The following is a 27,198-nucleotide window of genomic DNA, read 5'->3' on the forward strand; positions in this document are numbered from 1 at the left end:
TCTTCTCGTTACCACTCGCGGGTAAATGATCCCATGAAATTGTACAATACGAAATGGCATAAAAAAAACTAATAACTAATCATCGAATCAAAAAATGTGGGGCTGGCAAATGTTTTATCATCAATACTCCATAAATTAAAATGGCCATATCTCATATTCCTTGCAACAAAAATAAATTGTTTTTAATTTTTAAGTAAAAGTTTTACCATTTTTTGCAAAAAATGAAAGGAAAAAAAGATAATTTTTATCAGAAGAAATTGGCTGCCGATATTTACCCAAGAAAACGTTTCGTCACTATGCTCATAGCACCAATGTTTTCTGTCCTGATCAAAATCTGACTGGATCCATCTAAGACAGGCTTAAAAAAGGCTTTCTTCAACCGACTTTAGTTTTGATTTCATTCGATCCGAACCCAACCGACTTTAGTTTCTATTTGTAAAGCGTACTCGATACGCAATTACAAATCCCGCCCAATTGAAGCTCAAAAGGCCCGCCAAGTGCCAACGGCCATCCACACGCTTATTAACGGGGAAAGTAAGCCATCGTTCACTCTCTATCTACTCCAAGAACAAGAACCAGAAGAGCGATGTCTCTGGAAGCTCTCGCGGAGCGCATCCTCGTCTTCCCTCTTTCCCCTCGAGAACCAGAGACGATCTGAAATTCTCGGTTCATTCGAACCCCTAATCTCGTCGGCGGCGTCCTTCGTCGTCTGTCGACTCTTGTCGCCGTTCCTGCGAGGCTTCTGCTTCCGTTCCGCTCCGCCTCTCCACGCTCGGAGCTCTGCGATGAGCATCGAATCGAGGCGATTCGTCTCGAGATCTCCTTCGTTGTACACGACTTCTAGGCTGCGGAGCGGCGTCGTATGCTTCTTCTTCCGGAAGGAACCCGATAGGATGGATAATTCCTGGGAAAGTGCGGAGAGGAAGGACGATCGCGTCCCGTTTGATCTCAACCTCACCATCGTGCTCTCTGGGTTTGCCTTCGGAGCGTACACGAGCCAGCCTGTGAGTTTCGCTGTGTTTGCCTGCTTCTTCTTTCGATTTTCATTTTTTCTTTCTCCGGTTTTGGTTTTTGTGGATCTAGTATGCGATTGTTTTGATCTCAGCGTGGTTTCTTTCTCGTTGAGGCAGGAGAACGTGGGGACGCGTGAGATTAATGCCGCGGAGTGCCAGACGGTGTATATCTCCGAGTAAGACAGTTTGATCGTTTACTATTTTCTTTTTTCCCAATCGATTTGTTTTTAGCATACGCACCGCCTAACGGTTGTCTTGACTGTAGTCAAATTCGTGTAGGAAATTCATGATCTATTGTCTCGATCTTCCTTTGGAATGATTTGTACTCAAGTTGTACTCAAGCTAGGTTGTTTCGATTGGTGAATTTTAGGGTTGTTTGTGTTTTAGATTTTTCATGTTCTCTTCAAAGAAGTTCTGGGTTAAGTTAAGTGATCTACTTGTGTTTTCTGTGAAGTTGACACTCTTTTGTAAATTGATTTAGCTGTTAAGAGAGTCTTGGATGCTTTCTTGTTTGTCGATTCTAACCCTTCAAAATATTTATCTGACCAGGCAGTTCCTTCGTGAGGTTTATGATGGGCAGCTATTTATCAATTTGAAAAAGGGTGTGGATTTGCCTGCCATGGATCCCTGGGTTGGTTCCTTTTCTCCTTTATCTTTATTGATTCATTTTGTTGAATCGGAGTTTTCTGTCTAATGGTTTTGGAGAATGTAGACTGGTCTAAAACATTTTCCATCTTTCTTTTATATTGAAGCTGATTTTGAGTTGATCAATATGATTGTGTTAGTAATTTGAGTGAATATTGGATGAGAAGTGTTAAAACTGTTGTGAAACCCAATGATCCTGGAAACTAGACATTGAACCCTGCTAATTAACCTGGGTCAACATCTGCATTTTGATATCCTAAACAAATAGAATTATCTACCACAATGCACATTAACACCTACTCGGTCTTTGGACATAGAAAAGCACTTTGGATGTAGTGATAGAAGATGAGGAAGAATCTTTACCATCTAGGGTAACTTCAGTAAGGCACTCAGACACTTTTTATGGTCATGAAGATGCTACATCTTTAAGATGCTTGTTTCTTTTTATCATGGCCTCATGTGGACAGTATATTCATCTCTTGATCATTAGAGAAAAATAAGCCATTAACACTGTTTGCTTGAGGTTTTTTGGTCAGTCTTTTTGATCAATTTATGTGGAACTTCTGGGTGGCTCTGGGCTATATAATGTTTTTCTCAAGGAAATGCTATCATGTGAAAATAGTTTCTAACAAATGCATTTCCTACACTCATTGGCAGTTCCAGTAATGTTCCATTTTGAAAATAATGCCACTTCCGATACAAAATTTCCAGGGAACAAGTGATCCTTTTGTAGTCATACAATATGACAATCAGGTTGTGAATAGCATGATGAAATGTGCGTAATTTTCACACTGTTCCTTCTCAGCACTACCTGGTATGTCAGTGAAACTCAAAATTAGTTTCCTTTTTGAATCAGAATTTTCTGGGTTCTGCAGAATTGCTTATTCACGTGCATGCTATTGGAAACATTTTGTTCTACGTATGTGTAACATGATTTATTGGGTTGCTTATAGTTTACCCTTGCCTTGTAATCTTAAGCTTGATTTTCTTAAACATAAAAGCTTATCATGTTTTTTCTGAAAATTTTGGTCATTAGAGATCAAATTCTCTACCTAGGGTTTGGGGCATCATTGTCTAACTTTATTTTATTATACTATTATAAATGCCTTTATCAAATGTTCTATTATCTATACTAAGAATGCTATTTATTGGATTGAATGTGATATCATGGTCAGTAAAACTGCTATCAGCTGAAGGGTCCATCTTGGCCATAAAAAAAAAGGGGGCACAGTTTCCATTAAAAAAATGGTACACTTGTGATTTGCACCCAACATCACAAATAAATCATGTTGGTCTTTACCATTCTCATGGTATTATATGTTATAAAAGTGTTTGGTGCATGTCCATTTGACAGGCCTGAATGAAAGAGAAAACATAAGTACCTTTTGTTTGGTAGCTTTACATATAGGAGTACATAGCCTTAAGGCTTGATCAGTCTGAATTGGCTTTGTGCTTGACCTGCTCTATACCAGGTTATATGTTGGCATTTTGGTTGAATGGTTAGTGATTATTGAGTTGGTTGATTATATCTGAGTTGCCAGTCATTATATGTGGATAATATTTTTCTGCCTGTTATGAGAATACACATGTTTGGGCATTTCCAAGAAACTGAAGTTGTATGAGCGTGTAAAATACACAGCTCATGACAGTTAAGTTTACTTCTCTGTTAAAAAAGAAGGTGCTTTTTTCTGATTAATATGCTGTGCAATTTTATCAAGGATTGGTTGTTGCCAAAGTATCAAATTTCACATATAATGCACGTTGAATTTATGCACAGAGCAACACATACATAACAGCACATACCATGCACGTACACCAGATACAACTCTCATGATCCAGTGTCATGCAGATCATCTTTAGTTGCCCTTGACTATCTGCACTGTACCCCAATCCCAAGTCTAATAAAACCTATGCATGATTTAGGAAGTTTATGTTTATCAGATGCAGGGATTTGTGTAGATCAGATATTTTCTAACCCCATACAAGGACCACTTGGAGTAGAAGAATATTATGTAGTTGTTTTTAACGATAGGTATGTATTGATAAGATATTTTTCTAGCCCGATACAAGGGCAAGTTGGAGTAGAAGAATATCATATCATTGCTGTTAATAATTGTTACGAGTCAGAAGTGATGGAGGCAAAGCTGATGGTTAAACTACAATTCTTAATTTTCTAAGGAAGGAAGATTATGGGAAATGTTAGCAGTACCCTTTATTACACTGCATCCAAAGCACTCAGTGTCTAAAAGGGCTGCAATTTGATTTTGATTAATATTTAGTCATCGTTTAGTATTTCTATGATGACTAATAGTGTTTTCTTTGCTCCTCATCCAACAAGTACTATTATAAGTAGTACAACTACACAATGGTGGGGTAAAAAAAAATAGAAAACTATGTCGGTGTGTACACTGTGTCGTGTTCAATTAAAACATGCATGAAAGTGTGAATGACACAATATGATGTTCAACAACAACTAGTTATAATCCCTGAAACTTGAACAATGTATGCAAGTGTGTTGCGAGCATACTTTAATTTTGATGAGAGAATCGACAACGTCCCTCGTTTTCAACAAGCAGTTTGATAAAAGTTAGTATGAGACAAAACTATGCAAAATGAGATAAATAACACCACTACACAACGATGGGGTAAAAATTCAAAATTTGCTTGTAATAGAAAGTTATGTTGATATTTATTTGGTCAAGAAACAATGTTTTCAACTAGTATTCTGGTGATGATTACTATTAGAGATTGACCCAACGAAATGAGAGAAATAGAAGAGCTACAAAGTGGCTTGGTAAAGATACAAACCTTTCCTAGTGAGAAAACAATAACACAACATTCACAATGGCATCTTGAACAACATGATATGTGAAAATGTGGGTGTCAAGATATGATGGTTAGTTACTTATGTTCCCATAAACTAACAATATAACAACTGTGACTTTTTACTATACTTTGATTCGTTTGAGCAAACTGAGTGGGCCTCTCATTTCCAAGAACAGGGAAAATCCCATCCAGAAAGACAAATTGCACGACTACATAATGGTGGGTTAAAAAGACCAAACTACCTCTGAAATATATTTCTATGTCGATTTATACATGTTGTCGTCTTCAACAATAAGAAGCATAGTTGTACATATCGTACGATACTTATTGTTACTTTTGTGTTTTGCGATATGATACACATTCATATTGCGATATGAGCGTGTATCATATCCGTATCGGTTGTTTCATACGATACACCCATGTATCGTACTATATCGTGCAATATAATATATATCACGATACAATGTCGGCGCACTTAAAAAAGGCCAAAAGTTTTTTTTTCTTTTTTGGTTTAAAAGGGCTCTTGAGGGCCGAGTTCTTCATATGTCTAGAGTTTGTTAGAAGGGAACCGACACAACCTAAGTTTTGTGAGATTGATTTGTGGGCCGATTCGTGCGCAAGAGCGAGGGTTTTTGTGATTTTATCAAGAGTGCATTTTCACCATTTTCTGAATCAAGAAAGTGCGATAAAGTACAAAATATTTATTCTTTGTTTTTTATTGAGTGTTTTTGGGGAAATGTGTGTTTGGTGCTTATTTTTTGCTTCTTATTGAGTTTTTTAATTGGTTTTATTTTATTTTAGATCCTTCAATGTCGTCTTCACGTTCATATCATATTACAGATGATCCTGCGTGGCAATACTGCAGAAGCATTGATGATGTAACACAACTAGGGTTGCCATTGAATTTGAGATGTTTGTTTTGTGGTGCTATTATTAGAGGTGGGTTGCATAGATTTAAGCAACATATTGTAGGTCAAGATCAAAATGTATGTCCATGTGATTCTCGATCTATTCTTGTAACTTTTTGTGTTGATGTTATTGCTGAAATAAAAGTAATTCAAAGAATTTTGAAAAAATGCAAAGATGAATGACTTCCAAAAATTGCTCAAGATTCTGAAAATGATGATGACCTACTTGCTAAAAAAAATGACCCAATATAAAATGATCATTGAGCAACATTTGGATGCAGAACTCAAGAAATACTATCCTGATGTTTGACAAATAGGCTCTAGAAGATAGTTTAGTTTTAGGATCTTTATAGTTTAGAACTTTAGGGATAATGATTGGCATGCAAAACGATGGTTAAATGTTATGTTTTTAGTTGTCACGAACTCTCATTGGTTAAATGTAAGACTTGAATTGTGTTTAAAATCTAAATTATGTAGTTGTCTTTTATTTACATTGTCACTTATGAGTTGCATGGTTTGTTATTAATTTAAATTATGTAGTTGCCTTTATATGTGAATTTATGGTTGCATTTTTTGCAATTCATCATTGTTTCATATGATATGCTTTTGTTATAATTTATGCTAAATATTTTTTATTTTCTGCATTTTGTTTGAAATTTTTGATTTTTTTTATTAAAAATTTAAGATACTATACAATACAGTGTTACTTTGGGCCCGATCGATACGAGTAACGATATGATACTTATAACCTTGATAAGAAGTGTGAAAGTGTAAATGACAAGATATGATGTTAAGCAACAAGTGCAATTGTAATGACTATTATTAGAGGTATTCCCTACGAAATAAAAAAACAGAAGAGCTATACAGTAGCGGGGTAAAAAGACAAACCTACTCCTGAAGAAAGAGATAAATAGTATGATTACCCAATGTTAGGGTAAAAAGATAAAACTACCCTTGAAATTGATTTCTATACTAATGTATTCATCGTGTCTTGTTAAAAAAGAATAAGTGTGGAAGTGTGAACAACATGATTGATGTTCAACAATAAGTACGTTGGTGATGGCTGTTATTAAAGATTGACCTCACAAAATGTGAGAAATAGAAGAACTACAAAGTAGCAAGGTAAAAAGACAAACATACCCCTACACGAGAAAATGTTAACAAGTTATTCGTGCACAATCTTCAACAAGATGAAATGTAAAAGTTCGAGGGACAAGATACGATGTATAATTATTTATAATCACTGGAACTCTAAGAACGTATGCAAGTGGGTTACGAGCATACTTTAATTTTGATTAATCAACCAATAACGTCTCTCGTCTTAAACAAGTAGTTTCTTATAAGTTAGTGTGATACAAGTTGGAGTAGAAGAATATCATATCATTTATGTTAATGATTTTATGGGTCAAAAGTGATGGAGGCAAAGTCGATGGTTAAATTGCAATTCTTAATTTTCTACGGAAAAAAGATTATGGGAAATGTTAGCAGTACCCTTTTTACAGTGCATCGAAACACTCATTGTCTAAAAGGGCTGCAATTTGATTTTGACTGATATTTAGTCATTGTTTAGTACTTCTATGATGACTAATAGTGTTTTCTTTGCCCCTCATCTAACAAGTATTGTTATAAGTAGCACAACTACACAATGATGGGGTGAAAAGTGAAAACTACTTATTAAATAGAAAACTATGTCCGTGTGTACCATGTGTCGTGTTTAATTAGAACATACATGAAAGTGTGAATGACACAATATGATCTTCCGCAACAATTGTGTTGCTGATAGCCATTGTTAGAAGTAAGAGAGGTACACGGTGGTGGACTAAAAAGGCAAAGCTACCCTTATGTGATAGAACAACATCATGACATTTGTAATGCCATCTACTACAAAATCAAATGTGAAAGTGTGAGTGACAAGATCCGATGTTCGGGCATTAATAATTTTTGAAACTCTTACAATATAACGCGTCTCGTCTTTTATGAAGGAACAAACAACCATGTTTGAGCATACACTAATTTTGAAGAAGGAACCCAAAACGTCTATCATCTTTATCAAGTAGTGTGATAACAGTTATTATGAGACAAAACTATGTGAAAGGAGATAAATAGCACCACTACACATTATCGGGGGAAAAGACCAAGTTACCTTTGTAATAGAAACCTTTGTCGATTTTTATTTGTTCAAGTTCTAATGTTCTGCAGCAAGTATTTTGCTGATTATTAATATCAGAGATTGACCCAACAAAATGGGGGCAATAACAGAGTTACCAAGGGGCTTGGTAAAGATACTAACCTATCCAAATTTGAGAAGATAATAATACGACATTCACACTACCTTCTTGAATAACAAGATATGTGAAAATGTGGGTGTTAAGATACGATGTTTAGTTATTTATGTTCCCATAAACTAACAGTATAACACGTGACTTTTTACCATACTTTGATTTGATTGAGCAAACTAAATGGGTCTCTTGTCTCGAAGAAGTGCTTTTATAATTTCTAGTCTGAGAAGAGCCCTTGCAGGAAGAGATTAATTGCACGACTACACATTAGTGGGGTAAAAAAGCAAAACTACCTCTGAAATATATTCTTTGTCGATATATACATGGTGTCTTGTTCAACAATAAGTGTGGAGGTGTGAATGACACGATAAGATGTTTAACAATAAGTAATATTGTGATTGCTACTACTAGCGGCATACCATTCAAAATCAGAAAAATAGGAGAGATACACAGTAGCGGAGTAAAAACAAAACTTACCCTTGTATTACAAATCAATAACAAGCCATGCATAATGCCATTGAATGGTCACTTGTCTCCAACAAGTACTTTGATTATAAATAGCACGATTCCACAATGGTGGGGTAAAAAGACCAAACTACTCATAAAATTGATTTCAATATTGATACTTACATCATGTCGTGGGCAATTAGAAGTGTGGAAGGGTGAATGACAAGATAGATGTTAAACAATAATTACGTTCGTGATGACTGTTTTTAAAGATTGACCACACGAAATGTGAGAAATAGGAGAACTACAAAGTAATAGGGTAAAAAGACAAACATATCCCTACATGAGAAAACACTAACAAGTTATTTGTCCGCAATCTTCAACAAGATGGAATGTACAAGTGCGAGTGACAAGATACGATGTATAGTTTGCATATAATCCTTGAAACTCTAACAACATATGCAAGTTAGTTACGAGCATACTTCAATTTCTATTAACCAACCTATAACGTTTCTAGTCTTCAACAAGTAGGTTGATATAAGTTAGTATGATACAAGTTGGAATTGAAGAATATCATATCGTTGATGCTAATGATTGTTATGTCAAAAGTGATGATGGCAAAACTGATGGTTAAATTGCAATTCCAAGTTTTTTTACGGAAAGCAGATTATGGGAAATTTTTGGAGTACCCTTTGTTATGGTGCATCCAAAGCACTCATTTTCCAAAAGGGCAGCATTTTGATTTTGATTGATATTTAGTGATTTCTATGATGACTAAGAGGGTTTTCTTTGCCTCTCATCCAACAAGTACTATTATAAGTAGCATAACTACACAATGGTGGGGTGAAAAGTGAAAACTACTCATGAAATAGAAAACTATGTTGTGTTTAATTAGAACATGCGTGAAAGTATGAATGACACAAAATGATCTTCAGTCACTACTATGTTGCTTATAGCCATTTTTAGAGATTGATCGTACAAAATGGGAGAAGAGAGATACACGGTGGTGGGGTAAAAAGACCAAGCTACCCTTATGTGACAAAACAACATCATGACATTTATAATGCCATCTACTACAAAATCAAATGTGAAAGTATGAGTCACAAGATCCGATGTTCAGTCACTAATAATTTCTTAAACTCTTACAGTATAACGCATCTCATCTTTGAGGAAGGAACCGAGAACAATGTTTGAGCATACACTAATTTTGAAACAAGAACCAAGAACGTCTATCGCTCTTAACAAATAGTGTGATAACAGTTATTAACAAATGATTGTTATGGGTCAAAAGTGATGAAGGCAAAGCGGTTGGTTAAATTGCAATTGTTAGTTTTCTACGGAAAGAAGATTATGGGAAATGTTTGCAGTACCCTTTGTTACGGTGCATCTAAAGCACTCTTTTTCTAAAAGGGGCAACAATTTGATTTTGAATCATATTTAGTCATTGTTTAGTTTTTCTATGATGACTAAGAATGCTTTCTTTGCCCCTCATCCAACAAGTACTATTATAAGTAGCACTACTACACATTGGTGGGGTGAAAAATGAAAACTACTCATTAAATAGAAAACTATGTTGTGTTTAATAAGAACATGCCTGAAAGTATGAATGACACAAATTGATCTTCAGCAACTACTATGTTGCTGATAGCCATTGTTATAGATTGGTCGTACGAAATGAGAGAAGTAAGAGAGATACACGGTGGTGGGGTAAAAAGACAAAGCTACCCTTATTTGACAAAACAACATCATGACATTTATAATGCCATATACTACAAAATCAAATGTGAAAGTATGAGTCACAAGATCCGATGTTTGGTCACTAATAATTTACGAAACTCTTACAATATAACACGTCTCGTCTTTGAGGAAGGAACCATGAATGATGTTTGAGCATACACTAATTTTGAAGCATGAATCGAGAACGTCTATCGGCCTTAACAAATAGTGTGATAACAGTTATCATGAGACACAACTATGTGAAAGGAGATAAATAGCACCACTACACATTATCGGGGAAAAATACCAAATTACCTTTGCAATAGAAACCTTTGTTGATTTTGATTTGTTCAAGTTCCAATGTTTTGCAACAAGTATTCTGCTGATTATTAATATCAGAGATTGACCCAACAAAATGGGAACAATAACGGAGTTATAAAGTTACTTGGTTAAGATACAAACCTATTGGTTTTTTCCAGACACAGGTGATGAGTGAAGTCGACTCGCTTCTGAGGGGATACGAGGGTCACATTTGTTTCAGACGGCTTCACTTGCGGACAGAGTGGCTCTACTGTTATTTAATTTTAGTCTTCTTAATTACTGCAAGTTGTTATTTCACTGTTGACATTGAACATATTACTCTTATTGATTCATTAATAAAAGAGTTCAGTGGATTGGTTATGAGTGATAAATGTAAGTTGGTTTGTGGTGTGTGGTTATCCAACTGAAATTGGAACTGTAGGGACCCCAGGTCTCTGGGAAGTTTTCCGCAACTCTTAGAAAAAAAAAATATTCCGCATTTTTCAAAGGTATGAGTTGGGGTCGTTACACTAACAATATGACTTTTTACCATACTTTGATTCGTTTGAGCAAACTAAATGGTATTCTTGTCTCCAAGAGGTGTTTTTATAACTGCTAGTATGAGAAAAGCCCCTGCAGAAAGAGATTTATTGCACGACTACACATTAGTGGGCTAAAAAGGCAAAACTACCTTTGAAATATATTTCTGTCGTTATATACATGGTGTCTTGTTCAACAATAAGAAGTGTGAAAGTGTGAACGACACAATAAGATGTTAAAGGAGTGTGATAACACCTATTAAGAGACAAAACTATGTGAAAGGAGATAAATTGCACCACTACACATTAACGGGGTAAAAAGACAAAATTACCCTTGTAATTAGAACCCTTTATTAATATTTATTTGATCAAGTTCCAATGTTCTGCAACAAGTATTCTGCTGATTATTAATATTAGAGATTGACCCAACGAAATGAGAGCAATATATCAGAGCTACAAAGTGGCTTGGTAAATATGCAAACCTATCATAGTTTGAGAAGACAATAAGATGACATTCACAATGTCATCTTGAACAACATAATATGTGAGAAAATGGGTGTCAATATACGATGTTTAGTTAATTATATTCTCATAAACTAACAATATAACACATGTGACCTTTTGCCATACTTTGATTCGTTTGAGCAAAATGAGTGGGCCTCTCATCTCCATGAAGAGTGAAAACCCATGCATATAGCTATAAATTGCATCACTACACAATGGTGGGTTAAAAAGTTCATGCTACCTCTGAAATTGAGTTGTATGTTGAGTTATACATGTTGTAGTCTTTAACAATAAGAAGTGTGAAAGTGTGAGGGACAAGATATGATGTTAAACAACAAGTACAGTAGTGATGACTATTTTTAGAGTTATACCCTACAAAATAAAAAAAATAAAAGAGCTACCCAACAGCAGGATAAAAAGGCAAACCTACCTTGCAGATAAAAGTAAACCATACAACTACCCAGTGGTCGGATAAAAAAGCAAAACTACCTCTAAAATTGATTTCTGAGTTGATGTTTTCATCGTGCTGTGTTCAACAAGAATAAGTGTGGAAGTGTGAAGGGTATGATTGATGCTCAATAATAATTACGTTGGTGATAGTTGTTATTAGAGTTTGACCTCACGAAATGTGAGAAATAGGAGAACTACAAAGTAATATAGTAAAAAGACAAACGTACCCATACATGGGAAAATGTTAACAAGTTATTCGTGCGCAATTTCAACAAGATGGAATGTGTAAGTGCGAGTGACAAGATACAATGTATAGTTATTTATAATCCCTGAGACTCTAACAACGTACGGAAGTGAGTTACGGGCATACTTTAATTTTGATGAAGCCACCTCAAACGTCTCTCCTCCTCAACAAGTAGTTTGCTAAAGTTAGTGTGATACAAGTTGGAGTAGGTGAATATCATACCATTGTTGTTAATGATTGTTATGGGTCAAAAGTGATGGTGGCAAAGCGGTTGGTTAAATTGTAATTCTTAGTATTGTAAGGATGGAAGATTCTGGGAAATGTTAGCAGTACCCTTTATTATAGTCCTTCCAAAGCACTCATTGTCTTAAATTTCTGCGGTTTGATTTTGACTCATATTTAGTCATTGTTTAGTATTTCTATGATGGCTAATTGTGTTTTCTTTACCCCTCATACAACAAGTGCTATTATAAGTAGCACAAGTACACAATGGTGAGGGTAAAAATGAAAAACTAGCCATGAAGTCGAAAACTATGTCGTCGTGTACACTGTTCATGTTTAATTAGAACACGCGTGAAAGTGTGAATGACACAATATGATGTTGAACAACAACTATGTTGGTGATGGCCATTGTTAGAGATTGATTGGTCGAAATTTGAGAAATTGGAGAGCTACACCGTGGTAGGGTAAAAAGACAAACCTACCCTTATGTGACGAAACAACATGATTTTTATAATACCAGTGGTCATGAGGCTGCTATGAAAGTCGGCAGCAATGTTAGTCACCGATGTTGGGTGGCTCTGATACCATGTTAAAGTCGGCTAGGGTGACTGCCTTAAAATAGAAAAAGAAAGAGAGAGGTAGAGAGTCGTATATTGCTAATTAAGTATAATCTCACTTAAATAGCGAGATTAGACTAAAACACCTTATTTATAATAATGCCCCTGACCTCTTGAGAGATTAGACTAAAACACCTCACTGAACTACCCATATATAACGGTGACTGCTTCTCAACACCCATAAACTAACAATATAACGCATGTGAATTTTTACCATACTTTGATTCATTTGAGCAACCTAAATGGGGTTCTTGTCTCCAGGAAGTGCTTTTATGACCGCTAGTTTGAGAAAAAGCCCTTGCAGAAAGAGATTAATTGCACGACTACATATTAGTGGGGTAAAGAGCGCTTTTATAATTGTTAGTATAAGAAAAGTCCCTGCAAAAAGCGAAATCGCATGAGTGCACATTGGTGGGGTAAAAAGACAAATTTACCTCTAATGAATGTTGTTTGAGTGTGACAAAACGAAATGTGAGAAACAAGAGAGCTACAATGTGGCAGGGTAAAAAGGCAAACCTACTACTCTGTGAGAAAACATTAACAAGGCATTCATGATGCAGTCTTCAACAAGATGAAAGTGTGACTGACAAGATATGATGTATAGTTATTGATAATCCTTGAAACTCTGACAACGTATCCATGCGTGTTGCGGGCATACTTTAATTTTGATAAGGGAATCGAGAACCTCTCTTGTCTTCAATAAGTAGTTTGATGACAATTAGTATGAGACAAAACTATGCAAAATGAGATAAATAACACCAATACACAATGATTTGGTAAAAATACCAAATTACACTGAAAATTGAAAGCTATATTGATATTTATTTGGTCAAGATATGATGCTCTGCAACTAGTATTTTGTTAATGATTACTATTAGAGATTGACCCTACGAAATGAGAAATAAAAGAGCTACAAAGTGGTTTGGTAAACATACAAACCTATCCTAGTGTCAGAAGGCAGAATAACACGACATTAACAATGCCATCTTGAATAAGATGATATGTGAAAATGTGGGCGTCAAGATACGATGTTTAGTTACTTATATTTCCGTAAACTAACAATATAACATGTGTGGCTTTTTACCATACTTTGATTCGTGTGAGCAATATGAGTGGGCCTCTCGTCTCCAAGAAGAACAAAAAACCCTTGCAGAAATAAATAAATTGCACTACTACACATTGGTAGGTTAAAAAGACCAAACTACCTCTGAAATTAATTTATATGTTGATTTATACATGCTGTTGTGTTCAACAATAAGAAGTGTGAAAGTGTAAATGACAAGATATGATGTTAAGCAACAAGTGATATCGTAATGACTATTATTAGAGGTATACCCTACAAAATCAGGGAATAGAACAACTATACCATAACAAGGTAAAAAGACAAACTTGCCCCTACAGAAAGAGATAAATAGTATGCCTACCCAATATAGGGGTAACACGATAAAACTACCCATGAAATTTAATTCTATACTTAAGTATTTGTCGTGTCGTGTTCAACAAGAATAGATACGGAAGTGTGAATGACATGATTGATGTTCAACAATAAGTACGTTGGTGATGGCTGTTATTAGAGATTGAACTCACGAAATGTGAGAAATAGGAGAATTATAATGTAGTAGGGTAACAAGACAAACGTACCCCTACGTGTGAAAACGTTAACAAGTTATTCGCTCGCAATCTTCGACAAGATGGAATTTAAAAGTGCTAGTGACAAGATACGATGTATGGTTACTTTATAATCCCTGAAACTCTAATAATGTATGCAAGTGGGTATCGAGCGTACTTTTATTTTGATTAATCAACGGATAACGTCTCTCAATCTTCAACAAGCTATTTAGTGTAAATTAGTAAGATACAAGTTGGAGTAGAAGAATATCATATCATTGATGTTAATGATTGTTATTGGTCAAAAGTGATGGAGGCAAAGCGGATGGTTAAATTGCAATTTTTAGTTTTCTATGAAAATAAAATTATGGGAAATGTTTGCAGTATGCTTTGTTACAATGTATCCAAAGCACTCATTCTCTAAAAGGGCTGCAATTTGATTTTGATTGATATTTATTCATTGTTTAGTATTTCTATGATGACTAATAGTGTTTTCTTTGCTCCTCATCCAACAAGTGGTGTTGTAAGTATCCCAACTACACAACGGTGGGGTGAAAATAGAAAACTGTGTCTGTAACACCCCAAAATTTTAACCCAAATTTAAGAGGATTTTTTTTTTATAACAGCAGAAACAAGAAATAATATGGGGTTAAGCATTTCGAGACATTACGGTGGAGAGAAACCCAAGACATTTATTTCATTTCAATATTAATGAAAATCATCAGAGTTTAAATGATATGAACAGTTTAAATTTACAATAAACTCAAGCGATCCCTGGAACTATAAATCCAAAAATCTCGATCTGATGCCTCATCCCGCAGCCGCTCATAAACCCTATTCTTTACCTGAAAAATAGTAAATTGATTGGAATTAGACTATCACGTCTAAGTAGGAATTACTGTAAATTTGGCAAATATACTAAGTAACAAGTATGCAAGGGATTTGTTTAATTACGGACAATAAAACATAGCATGAGATTATGAACATTATTAAACTACTGCACATTGTTAATTTGAGTTTCTAGCTAGAATATATGAACACTACCAAGACCAAATCAACCATTTCAGGAGTACAAAATTCATTTCAGGATGAGGTAATATCATTGGCAGCATTTAAATATAACATGGCCACTGATTCCATTGAATGCTTAAAAGTGAAGCAGACTATGCAACAACTATAACAGACATATACATAAGCAAGTAAAGCGGATTATGCAACAACAACAACATGCATAACAGTCATGTAACAACCCCAATATTAATTCAATTATCTCATATTTACACCTTTCAATATTTCATTTCATCACAAGCTCAGAACATGTTGGAAGAATATAAACATGTCTCCCTAGAACTCCACTCACTGTGATACCTAGAATGTTCTAATTGATGTTTATCTTTTCTTATCCCGCGAGTACACACGGGCCGATGCAACCATCACAGAAGAGAGCGTTCGGGGGTATATTATTCAAAGTTATTTTATTAACCCAAACATTCTAACTGTGACTGAAATCCCAAGGGAGTGGCCAGTGACCGAGAGAAACTCCCTAAGGCCAAAACCAAAACAGGATGCATCCCTAACTTCTGCAGAAGAACAAAGAGCTACCACCTAAGACATATTGGTAGTCCGGGTCCCCCCCCCAACTCCGAGGACTGGGGACCAACGAGTCGCTTTACGCTCGAACAAATAAACACGTCCCCGGAGTTTTGTACCACCTACCCTCTCCAAGGTAAGCCCGAATCTGAGTGGGTTAATCTTTTCATTTAATTATTTTTCCGAAGTACAGGGCATTTCCCCAACTTCCTTCTACTACCTTAGCAGTAGATCCCAACCTTAGTCATTTTACCAAGGTGAATAAACCATCCAAATCATTTTTTTCCATATTGATTGCTTAAACCCACTCAAAGTGCTCCGGTGCCTTTAAACCAGTCAAGCACGAATGCCCCGGTGCCTTTAAACCAGTCGGGCAACAAGAATTAAATTTAAGTTTCTTATCAGTATTATGATCATTATTCTAAATGCTTTAGTACTTTTAAACCAATCGGACACAAATGCCCCGGTATCTTTCAACCAGTCAGGCTCACAGAAATTAACCTTTAATTTTCTCACTAATGTTGTTGACATTGAGTACACGCTCATTAACCCAAAATACCTGCATCAGGTACCCAATCCATATTGCCCAATTAGGCAAGATTCCCAAACTCCCTATCATTCATTTTGAATTCTCAGTGGACAAGGGAAAACAATTCACATAACTTGACTGCATGCAACAAACAATTTCAACAATTGACATTTCATTAATCTGTCTCATAGCTCTTCTATAGAAAGCAGTCAAACTCAGACATTTCCAGGTTTGAATGTCAGCAGCTTACATGAAAAAAAATTCAGATAAAACCAAATTGCATATACACCCATTTCTATATCAAGTTACAATTCAATTTATTACTAAAGTGTAAAACATAGTGTTCAACAAATAGGTCGCATCACATATATCCAACTACAAGTAGAAAGCCCACCTACAATCTCATAACGAATCACAATTCTTAATGGCAATTAAAAACATTTTTTTTTCAGGTATCTAATTTCACCCACATTTAGCTACCAGGGTAACGCGCATATACGGCCAGCAAAAAGGGTCGGCGGCTGTTGGGCTCTCAAAGTTTGTGCCGAAGACTATATTAAAGACTTGTTTTATTCACAGTTAGGATCACCATAGAAATACATGTTTACATCTGTGGGTGTGCGACGGCAGCTGCAACAAAATGTGTCAGAAACTGAGTGTGTGCGACTGCAGAATACAAACCTGGACATATATATCGGCTGGACACGTGAGATGGTTAACACTCCCAACATTAAGTAAATGCATCTTGTAATGGATATCTAACATGTTCTTTACCATTGAGACAGAGGTGTTCCTTCGTATAAGAATTAATATTACAACCAGAAATTGACATTTATACACGGATTACCGAATATCCATCGTGGTGACCCAGATGAAGTTTCATATGTCCAAGGGTGCCTTGTCAATTCAGTTAAGACCTCTCGACTGACACATCCAAAGGAAAATACACCTACTTGACTAGTAAACTATTACTCAAAGTTATATTGAAGTCTCTGACGAAAGTTAATATATGCATCTAACAGAAATTCTTGGCAGAATTACAAAGTAAATTTTCACTTTATGTTTACTATCTTCAGCCCACTTCCATCAAATGCTCAACGCCACTTCTATACAGGTTATATGTTCACAAGAAGTGCAGAGCTAAAGTTCAAAGTATAATTTCTGAGGCAACTCTCACAGATACTACTAAAACATAAGAATCTTTCCAACCTAACAGTTTATGCTTACACACTTGAAACAAATCTAACTGTGTACATACTCCACTGATTTATGATATTGCATATCCCTTTAAAGAAAATTACAACAAAACAATTTAGTCTCAACATAACACATGTTCAAGAAAACGAAACTCATATACGACATGCTACAAGTAAAATCGGTAACCAGCAATACAACGTTCGATATCAATTAACATGAAAAAAATGCATTATTTTTCTTTTTGAAGTTCATAATAGAAGGGAAAATTATCAAATACAAATCAACTCTCCTCCCACTGCGCCTCTCACAATATATGTACCCTTAAATATATATAAATATATACACGATTCAAAAAAAAAAATCCCAGATCTGAATTTAAAACATGTTCTCAACAGGCCCCTTTCGCAGTAAAACGCTTTATGCTTAATGTTCTACATGAAATACCCAAGGCATTGTAAACACCCCAAATTTTCCACATTCATTCTCGAACAACCCTCCTCATGCAGTGCCAACCCTGTTAGGTCAGTGTAGGAGTCAAACCCCGAGTCAGTTTCAGAAAATCACTATTTTACCAACTTTTATTAGGAAAATTACCATTTTACCCCTAGGTCATCCCGGACCCCAGTTAGTCGGAGTCAACCAAGCTCACTGGTCAATTCAGAACATTTAGAATATCAGTCATTCCAAGCACATCTGAGCTCACAATGAACAAACCATTTTCATTTTTGACCATTCCTGCCAAAATGGGATCATTTCTTCAGAAATGAGCTCATTTCTCACTCAAATCCAAGCCAATTGTCTCCAAGTCAGTCATTTATAGTCAGTCATACTCCCCAGAGTCTAACTTGAGCTCACCAGGAGTTCAAGCGCTCCAGTTTCAGTTCAAAACCATTTCCAAGTGTTCAGGAGCCCATTTTAGTCCATTTCAGCTCTTTCAGCTGAAATTGAGCTGAGTTCAGCCAATTGAGCTAGTGTTCGAGCTTCGATTTTAGTTCACGTCAGTATTATTGACCTTTTTTTTTAGCTCGAAGTCAGTTCAAGTTCGTAATTCACTTCACTCCAGCGACCATTCCGTACCATTTCTCTAAAAATGGCAGCTTTTCCTGAAAATTCAGTCGGAAAGGTCAGTTGAGTTAGTGCCTTGTCATCTCATTGGAGTTCTGAAACTCTAAAACCCAGCTCAATCTGGCTCATCTCAGTTCAATCCAGCTCAAACCCCAATTTTCAGTGTCACTTTGACCCAGTAGAGTCCCGAAAACCATTTCTTGAGCTATTTTGCAAATTTTATCAATTTTAATGCTTTTAGAACTGATACAAGTGACAATCGAGGTCTGACATCCAAAATTCTTTATTCAAGGTTAGCATTTCGCATAGCATTTCATGTCATTTCTCATCATTTCATATCATTTCTCAGCATTTCATAACATTTCATTCCATTTTCGAAGTCCAGAACTCCAGTTTTATAAATTTCAATCCAGATTGAGTTTTAAAAGTTTTCAGAAATCAATTTCAAACCTCAGGTTTCCAAAATTGAGATTTTTACCCCCGGGATTCTAAATTTGGAAATATTTTCTTGAGAAAAACAATCTGGATTTATTTCAAACTCAATTTTTTAAATTCTACACTGGATTTGCTTCGCAACGAGGTATTGAACTTCAAAATCTGATCTCGTTTCGTTTGGAAATATTTTCTCAAGAAAAACAATCTGGATTTCTTTCAAAATCAAATTTTCAAATTCTACACTGGATTTGCTTCGCAACGAGGTATTGAACTTCAAAATCTGAGCTCGTTTCAAAAACTGCCAAAAATAGCTCGTTTCGTTTGGAAATATTTTCTCAAAAAAAAACAATCTGGATTTCTTTCAAAATCGAATTTTCAAATTCTATATTGGATTTGCTTCGCAACGAGGTATTGAACTTCAAAATCCGAGCTCGTTTCAAAAACTGCCAAAAATAGCCCGTTTCGTGTGGAATTTTTTTGAAAAGACTATTTTACCCCTTTAATCGTCAAAATGAATTTCAAAAGTGGAATTTGGACCCGCTCTGAGATGGCCCATCCATTTGCATTTTATTGTTTTAATTTATAAGAAAAGAAAAAAATTTATCTTTTTCTTTATTTTTTGTTTGTTTTATTTTGTTTTTATTTTATTTTTCCTAAGGTGGGACCCACAAGGGGGTCAACCACCCTAGCCCTCAATCCAGCCCACTTCCTTTCTTTTTTCTATTTTCTTTTTTTTTTTATTTCTTTTCTTTCCTTCTTTCTTTTCTTTCTTTCTTCTTCCTTTTTCTTTCTTTTTCCTCCTTTTTCTTTCCCCTCTCTCCACTTAGGTAAGCTTCTTTTCCAGCCCCTTCTCTCTTCCTCTTTCCCCCTCCTTTCTTTCTTCTTTTCCTTTTCCTTTTTCCCTTCTTCTTTCCTTTTCCTTTCCTTCTTTCCGCTTTCTTCCTTACTCCCTTCATATTTCCTCCAAGGTGATATGGCTGAAGCCATTCACGTAGAGTCAATAATCAAAGCCATTGCACACTATTAGAAACTTAGGGTTTTATGTGATTAAAACCTAAGTTGTAAAAAAAAGAGAAAGACGGCTGCCTCCCAACTCTTAACGCCTCTCTCTTTCTTCCGGCTCTCTCTCTTTTTCCCTCTCTCTCATCACCCTATCTTCTCCCATTAGCTTCAGCCATCTTCAACACATCAAGGGGCAGCTGCTTCTTCCTCACATAATTTCATCATCACAGCAAAGGCCACCCTTTGCTCCAGCCGATCCAGTTACTTCCTCTCTTTGGTTGCAGTCATAACCAGCTTCTTCCAAGTAGCTTACTAGTCCCAGCCATCTCCTTCCACCAGTACAGTCACCTGCAGCCTCCAACACCTCTAGTACAGCCACTGCATCCTTCAAGATCTCCAGCAAAAGGAAGCAGTTGCCTGCTTCAGCCCATCTCCTTCAACACCTTCAGCAACAAGCCCTCCTCTCCGATCAAGGTGACAGCCACAACAACAAATCTCCACCTGCTTCAACAATCCAGCATCTCCACCAAAGTAGCCCTCCTCTCCGATCAAAGTGACAGCCACAGCAACAAGTCTCCTTCAAGGTAAAGTAAGAGATAAAAAAAAAGAAGCAAAAAGAAAAACTCTGTCTCAAGGTGCAATGAAAATTTTTCATATGATGTTTACATAGATCTAACACGGATACAGTTTAAAACTGGATTCACGAGTTTCTTTATGAGCATTGAATGATGTGAAACGGTAGTCGCCCATGTCAACGCTATGCATGTAAGATGATCCATTCGGAAGATGAATCGGATCTCTTATGTCAAAAGCCAACAACAATCAATTTCATATCCCCTTTTTTTTATTTATTTATTATTTTATTATTTTATGTTATTTTAATCATCATTTTAGTGAAAATCATATGCCTTAGACGTTTAGCTTAATTAGTTATTGTTTTTTTTTTCTTTTATTAGTTTCATTAATACATGTCTATTGCTTTATCATTTTTTTTATTCATGTATAGAGTCTAGTTGTTATCTGATGTATGAATCTTCGTTGATAAATCCTAAAAATTTTGTATTAAACATTCTTGCGTGTTATTGATATCCTGCAAAAATTCTAGATTGGTTTGAGGTCAGAAATTTCATTTCAAAAGTCAAGAACCGAATCAAGTTTTGAACTCTCCAAAAATTTCAATCTCTGATTTAGCAGAAAATAACCTTCAGATTCATCCTTGTGGAGCATCCGGATTTTCTCCTAAAAATCACAGTGGATTCATGATTGAATCTACTAATGATCTGGAAATTTTTAGATTTTTCCAAGCAGTTTTGATTTCTGTAAAAAATCGAATTTCTCAGACCCCTGGGAAAATATCGATTTTCTTTCGTCAGGGTATAGACAGACCCTAATGCACCAAGTCCACCCAATCTGTAATCCGTCTGCAAAAACTTTCAACATGAAAGTTTTTCCTAACATAATTTCCTGTCATTTCCCAAAATTTGAGAATTTTTGGATCTGTTTCATTATTTTTCCCGGATTTTCTCTTTCTGTCTAACAGATTCCAATGTCCAGAAATTCCAGAGATTTAGGTCTCTGATAACAGTGTGGCCTTTTCCAAACCGTAACCCGAATCCCAATTGTGTCAAAAGATCAAATCTTCCTCTATTTGTCAGGAACATTTTCCCACAATTTCAGCCATTTTTCCATCTGTCTGCCATTTTTCCCACATTTTCTACCGAAACCTGTCTGTTTCCTTCATTTACTAGAGTCGCCAGATTCCGATCCGACTTGCCAGAGTGGTACAGCTCCGACCATAGGTCAAAACCAGAAAGTGTAAAAGGCAAAAATCCTTGCCTTACTGTCCTCTATCACCCCATAAAATTTGGAAATTTTTTATGGAAGTTTGATATCCTAAATCTCCTTTAGAATCAACATTTTAGGCAAAAATCACAAAATTTAGGGTTTTTACTTGAATTTCTATATTTAAAAATACAAAAAAATTAGATTTTCGAGCTCCATTCTGTTTTTAGGGTTATTTTAGGGGTTCATGCCAAATTTGGTTTAATTCCAAGTTCATTTGCTCCGTGTGTTAGTTTATCTTTAAATTCAGAAGCGAAAATCAAGCGAAAATTAGGTTAAATTCGATATTTTATGATATTTTCGCCATTTTAGGGTTTTTATCATGTACATAAGCATGTAGAATCCTATTAGGGTTAATTTCAATCTCCTTTGCATTTCATATTTTTCAATTTTGCAAAATTTATTTCAGAAAACCCTAGTTTCAAGGCCATAGTCTTGTTATCGGGGGTATTTTGGTCATTTTGACCTAAATTTCGAAATTTCAATTTCCAATTCTCCAAAATTTCATACATATCATCATATTTCATCATATTATGTTTGATTTATTTCATTTGATTTTCAAAATTCCAAAATTTACAAAAATTCTTTCCGAAAACCCTGATTTCAAGGTCATCAGGGGTATTTTGGTCATTTTTGACCACAATTTCGAATTTTCAAGTTTATTTTCAAAATTTATTCATTATTTCTCATGTTTATATCAAAGGGGGTATGATTATGGGTTTATATCTGAATAATATTCGATAATTTTCCATATTTTCGGATAAATTCAGAAAAACCTACATTTTTGTGCTAACTTTGTTTTCCAGTTTTGCAGGAATATTCAAGAAGAAGACTTAGCCATTTTATTTATTTATTTTATTCAATTCAATGTAAAAATCAATGTAATATTTGGAATAAGAGTTACTTTTCTGCTTAGAATAGTGCTGCATTGCATATAGTTTAATTTATGCAAATTTTAATATGTGATGTATGATTAATGCACATTATTTCAAATTCACTATGATTTACACGAATGGCACGTGCAAAGCTTTTATGGAGTTTATAAACTCGGTGGGATTCATATTTATGGCCATAGTCAGAATACGAAGAAAACCAAGATTTATGATCTTTATATCAGCCACATTCAGCCTACACTCTTAGGCTAACTTCAAAAATGCACTGCATTTCTCAAAGTTTCAAAAGAATTTCTCAATTCCTCAATGAAATTCCCTTTTCAAATTCATATTCATTTATTCATATCATTCAAATTGCATTATTTTCAAATTCATTTTCCAATTTCAATTTAAAAAAAAAATCAGTTTTCTCAAGAATTTCCAAGTCTTTCTCAGGATCTGATTTTCTCAAAATCCTAAGTTTTCAAATGACATTTCAAAGCATTTCCCAGGTTCAAATCCAGATTTTCCTATGTTTTCAAATTCTCAAATTTCAAAATCCCAAGTTTTCTGAAATCGATTTTCTCAAATTTTCCAGTTTTCCTGAGAATCCATTTTCCATTTCAAAAATCCTTTTCCAATGAACTTCCCAATTTTCTCAGAATTTTCAAATCCATTTCCTCAGAAAAGCAATTCCAAATTTCAAAATCAATTTTCTAAAGTTCAAATTTTCTTGAGAAATCACTTTCCAATGCAAATTTCTGATTTCCAATGAACTTCAATGATTTTCCCAGGAATTCCATTTTCAAACATTTTCCAGTCCTTTTTTAAATGCATTTCAATTTTCCAAAGCAAACATCATATTTTCTCAAACTTGCATTTTTCAAAATTCCATAGCACAAGCCTGATTCTTTGTGCATTCTAGGAAAAATAGAGCATAATTTAGATATTTGAGTCAAGTTAAAGCACATAATTGGTCCTTGGTTCAATTCCCTCTGGTAAAGGCGCCAGGAACGGTTGAACCTCGTACCGACAGGCGGATCCCATTTCATGGAATTTTCCCGCAAATTTTCAAAACGGAGGCGAGTAAATTTTCAAAATCATTTTCAAAACTTTGGTCGAGTTTGACTCGCGAAATTCATTTCTCTCTTGCAAGGGAGGGGAAAAATTTTGCAATGATAACAAGCATAACTGTCAAACCCGTGTTTACTCTGCCTGATCCCATGTTGATCAGTCATACAAAGGGGTATTGACCGATTTGCCTTACACGAAAAGGCCCGTAGTTGCAATCCACACGAAAACCCCTCCAAAACTTTAAAATCTTTTCGATTTGGGTGTATTACAAACCATCACAACTTGAAACAAAATACACCCTCAGCAATCGTAATAAACCCTACCCTAAATCCTAAATTTTTTTATTTGGGAATTCATGGCAAACCCAAAACCCCAATTTTTTTTTAGTTAGGAGTTACGGCAAATCCAAAACATGCTTGAAAACTCAGTAGATATGTGAAATCACAGTAAAACCTACCTTGTTTGCTGATTTCCCCTCTCGTTCTGCCGTGAATCTGGGTGCAGCCGAACTCCTGCTCACCGACGAATGTGAGAATGAAATGGAATGGAATGAGAGGAGGGTCATCGTTGGGTGGTGCTGCCAGAAAAAGGAGAAGTGGAGGTGGCGGCGATGTTAACCGAGCTCGAACAGGGGAGAACGTTGCAGGGAGGTCGCTGGTGGCGACAACGATGACGAGAGAGGAAGAGTGCGGGAGGTGAAGAGGAGCGAGAGAGAGAAAAGAGATAGCGAGAGAGATGGAAGAGGGGTTCGGCTAAATGGGAGAGGAAGGAGGCGAGATATGGAAGGGTGCCACGAAAATCGGAAGGGGATCTGCTATCCTCCCCTTCACACGGCGGCTGCGCATTGCCCCCTCCTCCTCCTCTTGTGAGTTGGCCTGTGTTAGGGTTCTGAACCCTATTACTCATTTTATCGGGCCTGCATAGTGCCCCCATACTTATCTTCGTTTTTTTTTTTTTCTTTTTTTACTTAACGCACGGTGTGGTGCGGGGCATGGATCAACTGGATCCATGACCCACGACCTCGCCACAGTTTGGATCTACGGCCCATCGATGGTTTGGGTCCGATATTTGGACCCCTACGGATCCAACTACAAATCCATGTATTTTTATTTATACTTAGTATTATTATTATCTTATTTATATATATATATATATATATATATATATATATATATATATATATATATATATTACACCCCAATTGGGTACGGTTTCGGTTTGGCCACCACTGAGACCCGCAACCCAAATCTTTAATGAAACCACTCAGTTGGGCAATTTGGATCTGTCTAAGGATTCAAAATATTACAAGCTTTAAAATATTATTTTCTTAATACATTTGGTTTATTCTTCGATACGATCTTGTGGGTCTTTCATGGTTAATATAGATCCATTTACGTTATCCAAAATTAACATAAATCAATATGGATCCAAGATCCATTGTGCTTCGTCAATCCTTTTAATAAATTTGGATCCAGAAATCCGAAGTTTTGATCATACTCTGATTTAGAACTACGGATCCAAATGAATTATTATGGATCCAGCTAAATGTACATTGATCTTTATGATTTCAATTCAAGGATCCAGATTAATATTTGAAGTTTTGATATCGAAGATCCAAATGCAATATGGTGGATCCGAACATCGCCTTAAGTTATACCACTTCCCACTAAAGTGTTATAGAAATTGTCTCATTAAAATCCGATTTACTTCAAGGATCCAAATAGGTTATCTAAGATCCAATTACGAATAAATAATTAAAACCATAAAATATTCGTGTATTACCTTAATGACTTAAAGTCTACATTTATTTATCTGATAAAAATCATGGTTATTACAGTGTCGGTGTGTACACTGTGTTGTGTTTAATTGGAACATGCATGAAAGTGTGAATGACACAATATGATCTTCAGCAACAACTATGTTGCTAATAGCCATTGTTAGAGATTGATCGTACGAAATGAGAGAAGCGAGCTACACGAGGGTGGGATATAAAGACAAAGCTACCCTTACGTGAGTGAACAACATCCTGACATTTATAATGCCATCTACTACAAAATCAAATGTGAAAGTGTGAGTGACAAGATCCGATGTTGCGTCACTAATAATTTCTGAAAATCTTTCAATATAGCGTGTCTCGTCTTTCAGGAAGGAACAAAGAACCCTGTTTGAACGTATGTTAATTTTGAAGAAGGAACCGAGAACGTCTATCTTCTTTATCAAGTAGTGTGATAACAATTATTAAGGGTCAAAACTATGTTAAAGGAGATAAATAGCACCACTACACATTGATAGGGTGAAAAGACAAAATTACCCTTGTAACAAAAACCTTTGTGGATATTTATTTGATCAAGTGCCAATGTTCTGCAACAAGTATTTTGTTGATTATTAATATCAGAGATTGACGAGGCGAAATGGGAGCAATAACAGAGCCACAAAGTGGCTTGGTAAAGTTACAAACCTATCCTAGTTTGAGAAGACAATAACACTACATTCACAATGCCATCTTGAATAACATGATATGTGAAAATGTGGGTATCAAGATACGATGTTTAGTTACTTGTATTAGGATAAACTGACAATATAACACGTGTGACTTTTTACCATACTTTGATTCGTTTAAGCAAGCTGAGTTGGGGTCTTGTCTTCGAGAAGTGCTTTTATAACTGCTCTTCTGAAAAAAGCCCCTGCAGATAGAGATTAATTGAACAACTACACATTAGTGGGATAAAAAGGGAAAACTTCCTTTGAAATATATTTCTATGTCGATATATACATGATGAGTTGTTCAACATAAGTGTGGAAGTTTGAATGACAAGATAAGATGTTTAACATTTAGTATGGTGATTGCTACTACTAGCAGCATACCGTTCGAAATCAAAGAAATAGGAGAGCGACACAGTTGTTGGGTAAAAACAAAACTTACCCATTGTATGACAAATCAATAACAAGCCATGAATAATGCCACAGAATGGTCACTTGTCTCCAACAAGTACTCTGATGATAAATAGCACGATTCTACAATGGTGGGGTAAAAAAAGCAAAAGTACCCATAAAATTGATTTCAATATCGATATTTACATCATGCTGTGTTCAATTAGAAGAAGTGTGGAAGGGTGAATGACAAGATGGATGTTAAACAGTAAGTACGTTGGTGATGACTATTGTTAGAGATTGACCAGACGAAATGTGAGAAAGAGGAAAGATTCAATTGGACGGGGTAAGAAGACAGACATACCCTCACGTGAGAAATCGTTAACATGTTATTCGTGCACAA

At 35.6% G+C, this 27,198-nt stretch overlaps 1 protein-coding gene across 1 annotated transcript in view; it reads left to right on the plus strand.

Annotated features, from left to right (window-relative positions):
• Window positions 1–542: 542 nt before the first annotated feature.
• LOC149839567 (uncharacterized) overlaps window positions 543–27,198 on the plus strand; it is a 37,212-nt gene continuing 10,556 nt past the window's right edge. The window contains exons 1-3 of the mRNA XM_090002635.1: window positions 543–1,004; window positions 1,131–1,189; window positions 1,563–1,644. Of these exons, the coding sequence (XP_089858761.1) occupies window positions 786–1,004; window positions 1,131–1,189; window positions 1,563–1,644 (360 nt within the window). The 5' untranslated portion in view covers window positions 543–785. The remainder of the gene's footprint in view (window positions 1,005–1,130; window positions 1,190–1,562; window positions 1,645–27,198) is intronic.

The sequence above is a fragment of the Nuphar pumila genome, chromosome 4 (genome assembly GCF_984573655.1).
Source record: "Nuphar pumila chromosome 4, dmNupPumi1.hap1.1, whole genome shotgun sequence".
Lineage (NCBI taxonomy): Eukaryota > Viridiplantae > Streptophyta > Magnoliopsida > Nymphaeales > Nymphaeaceae > Nuphar > Nuphar pumila.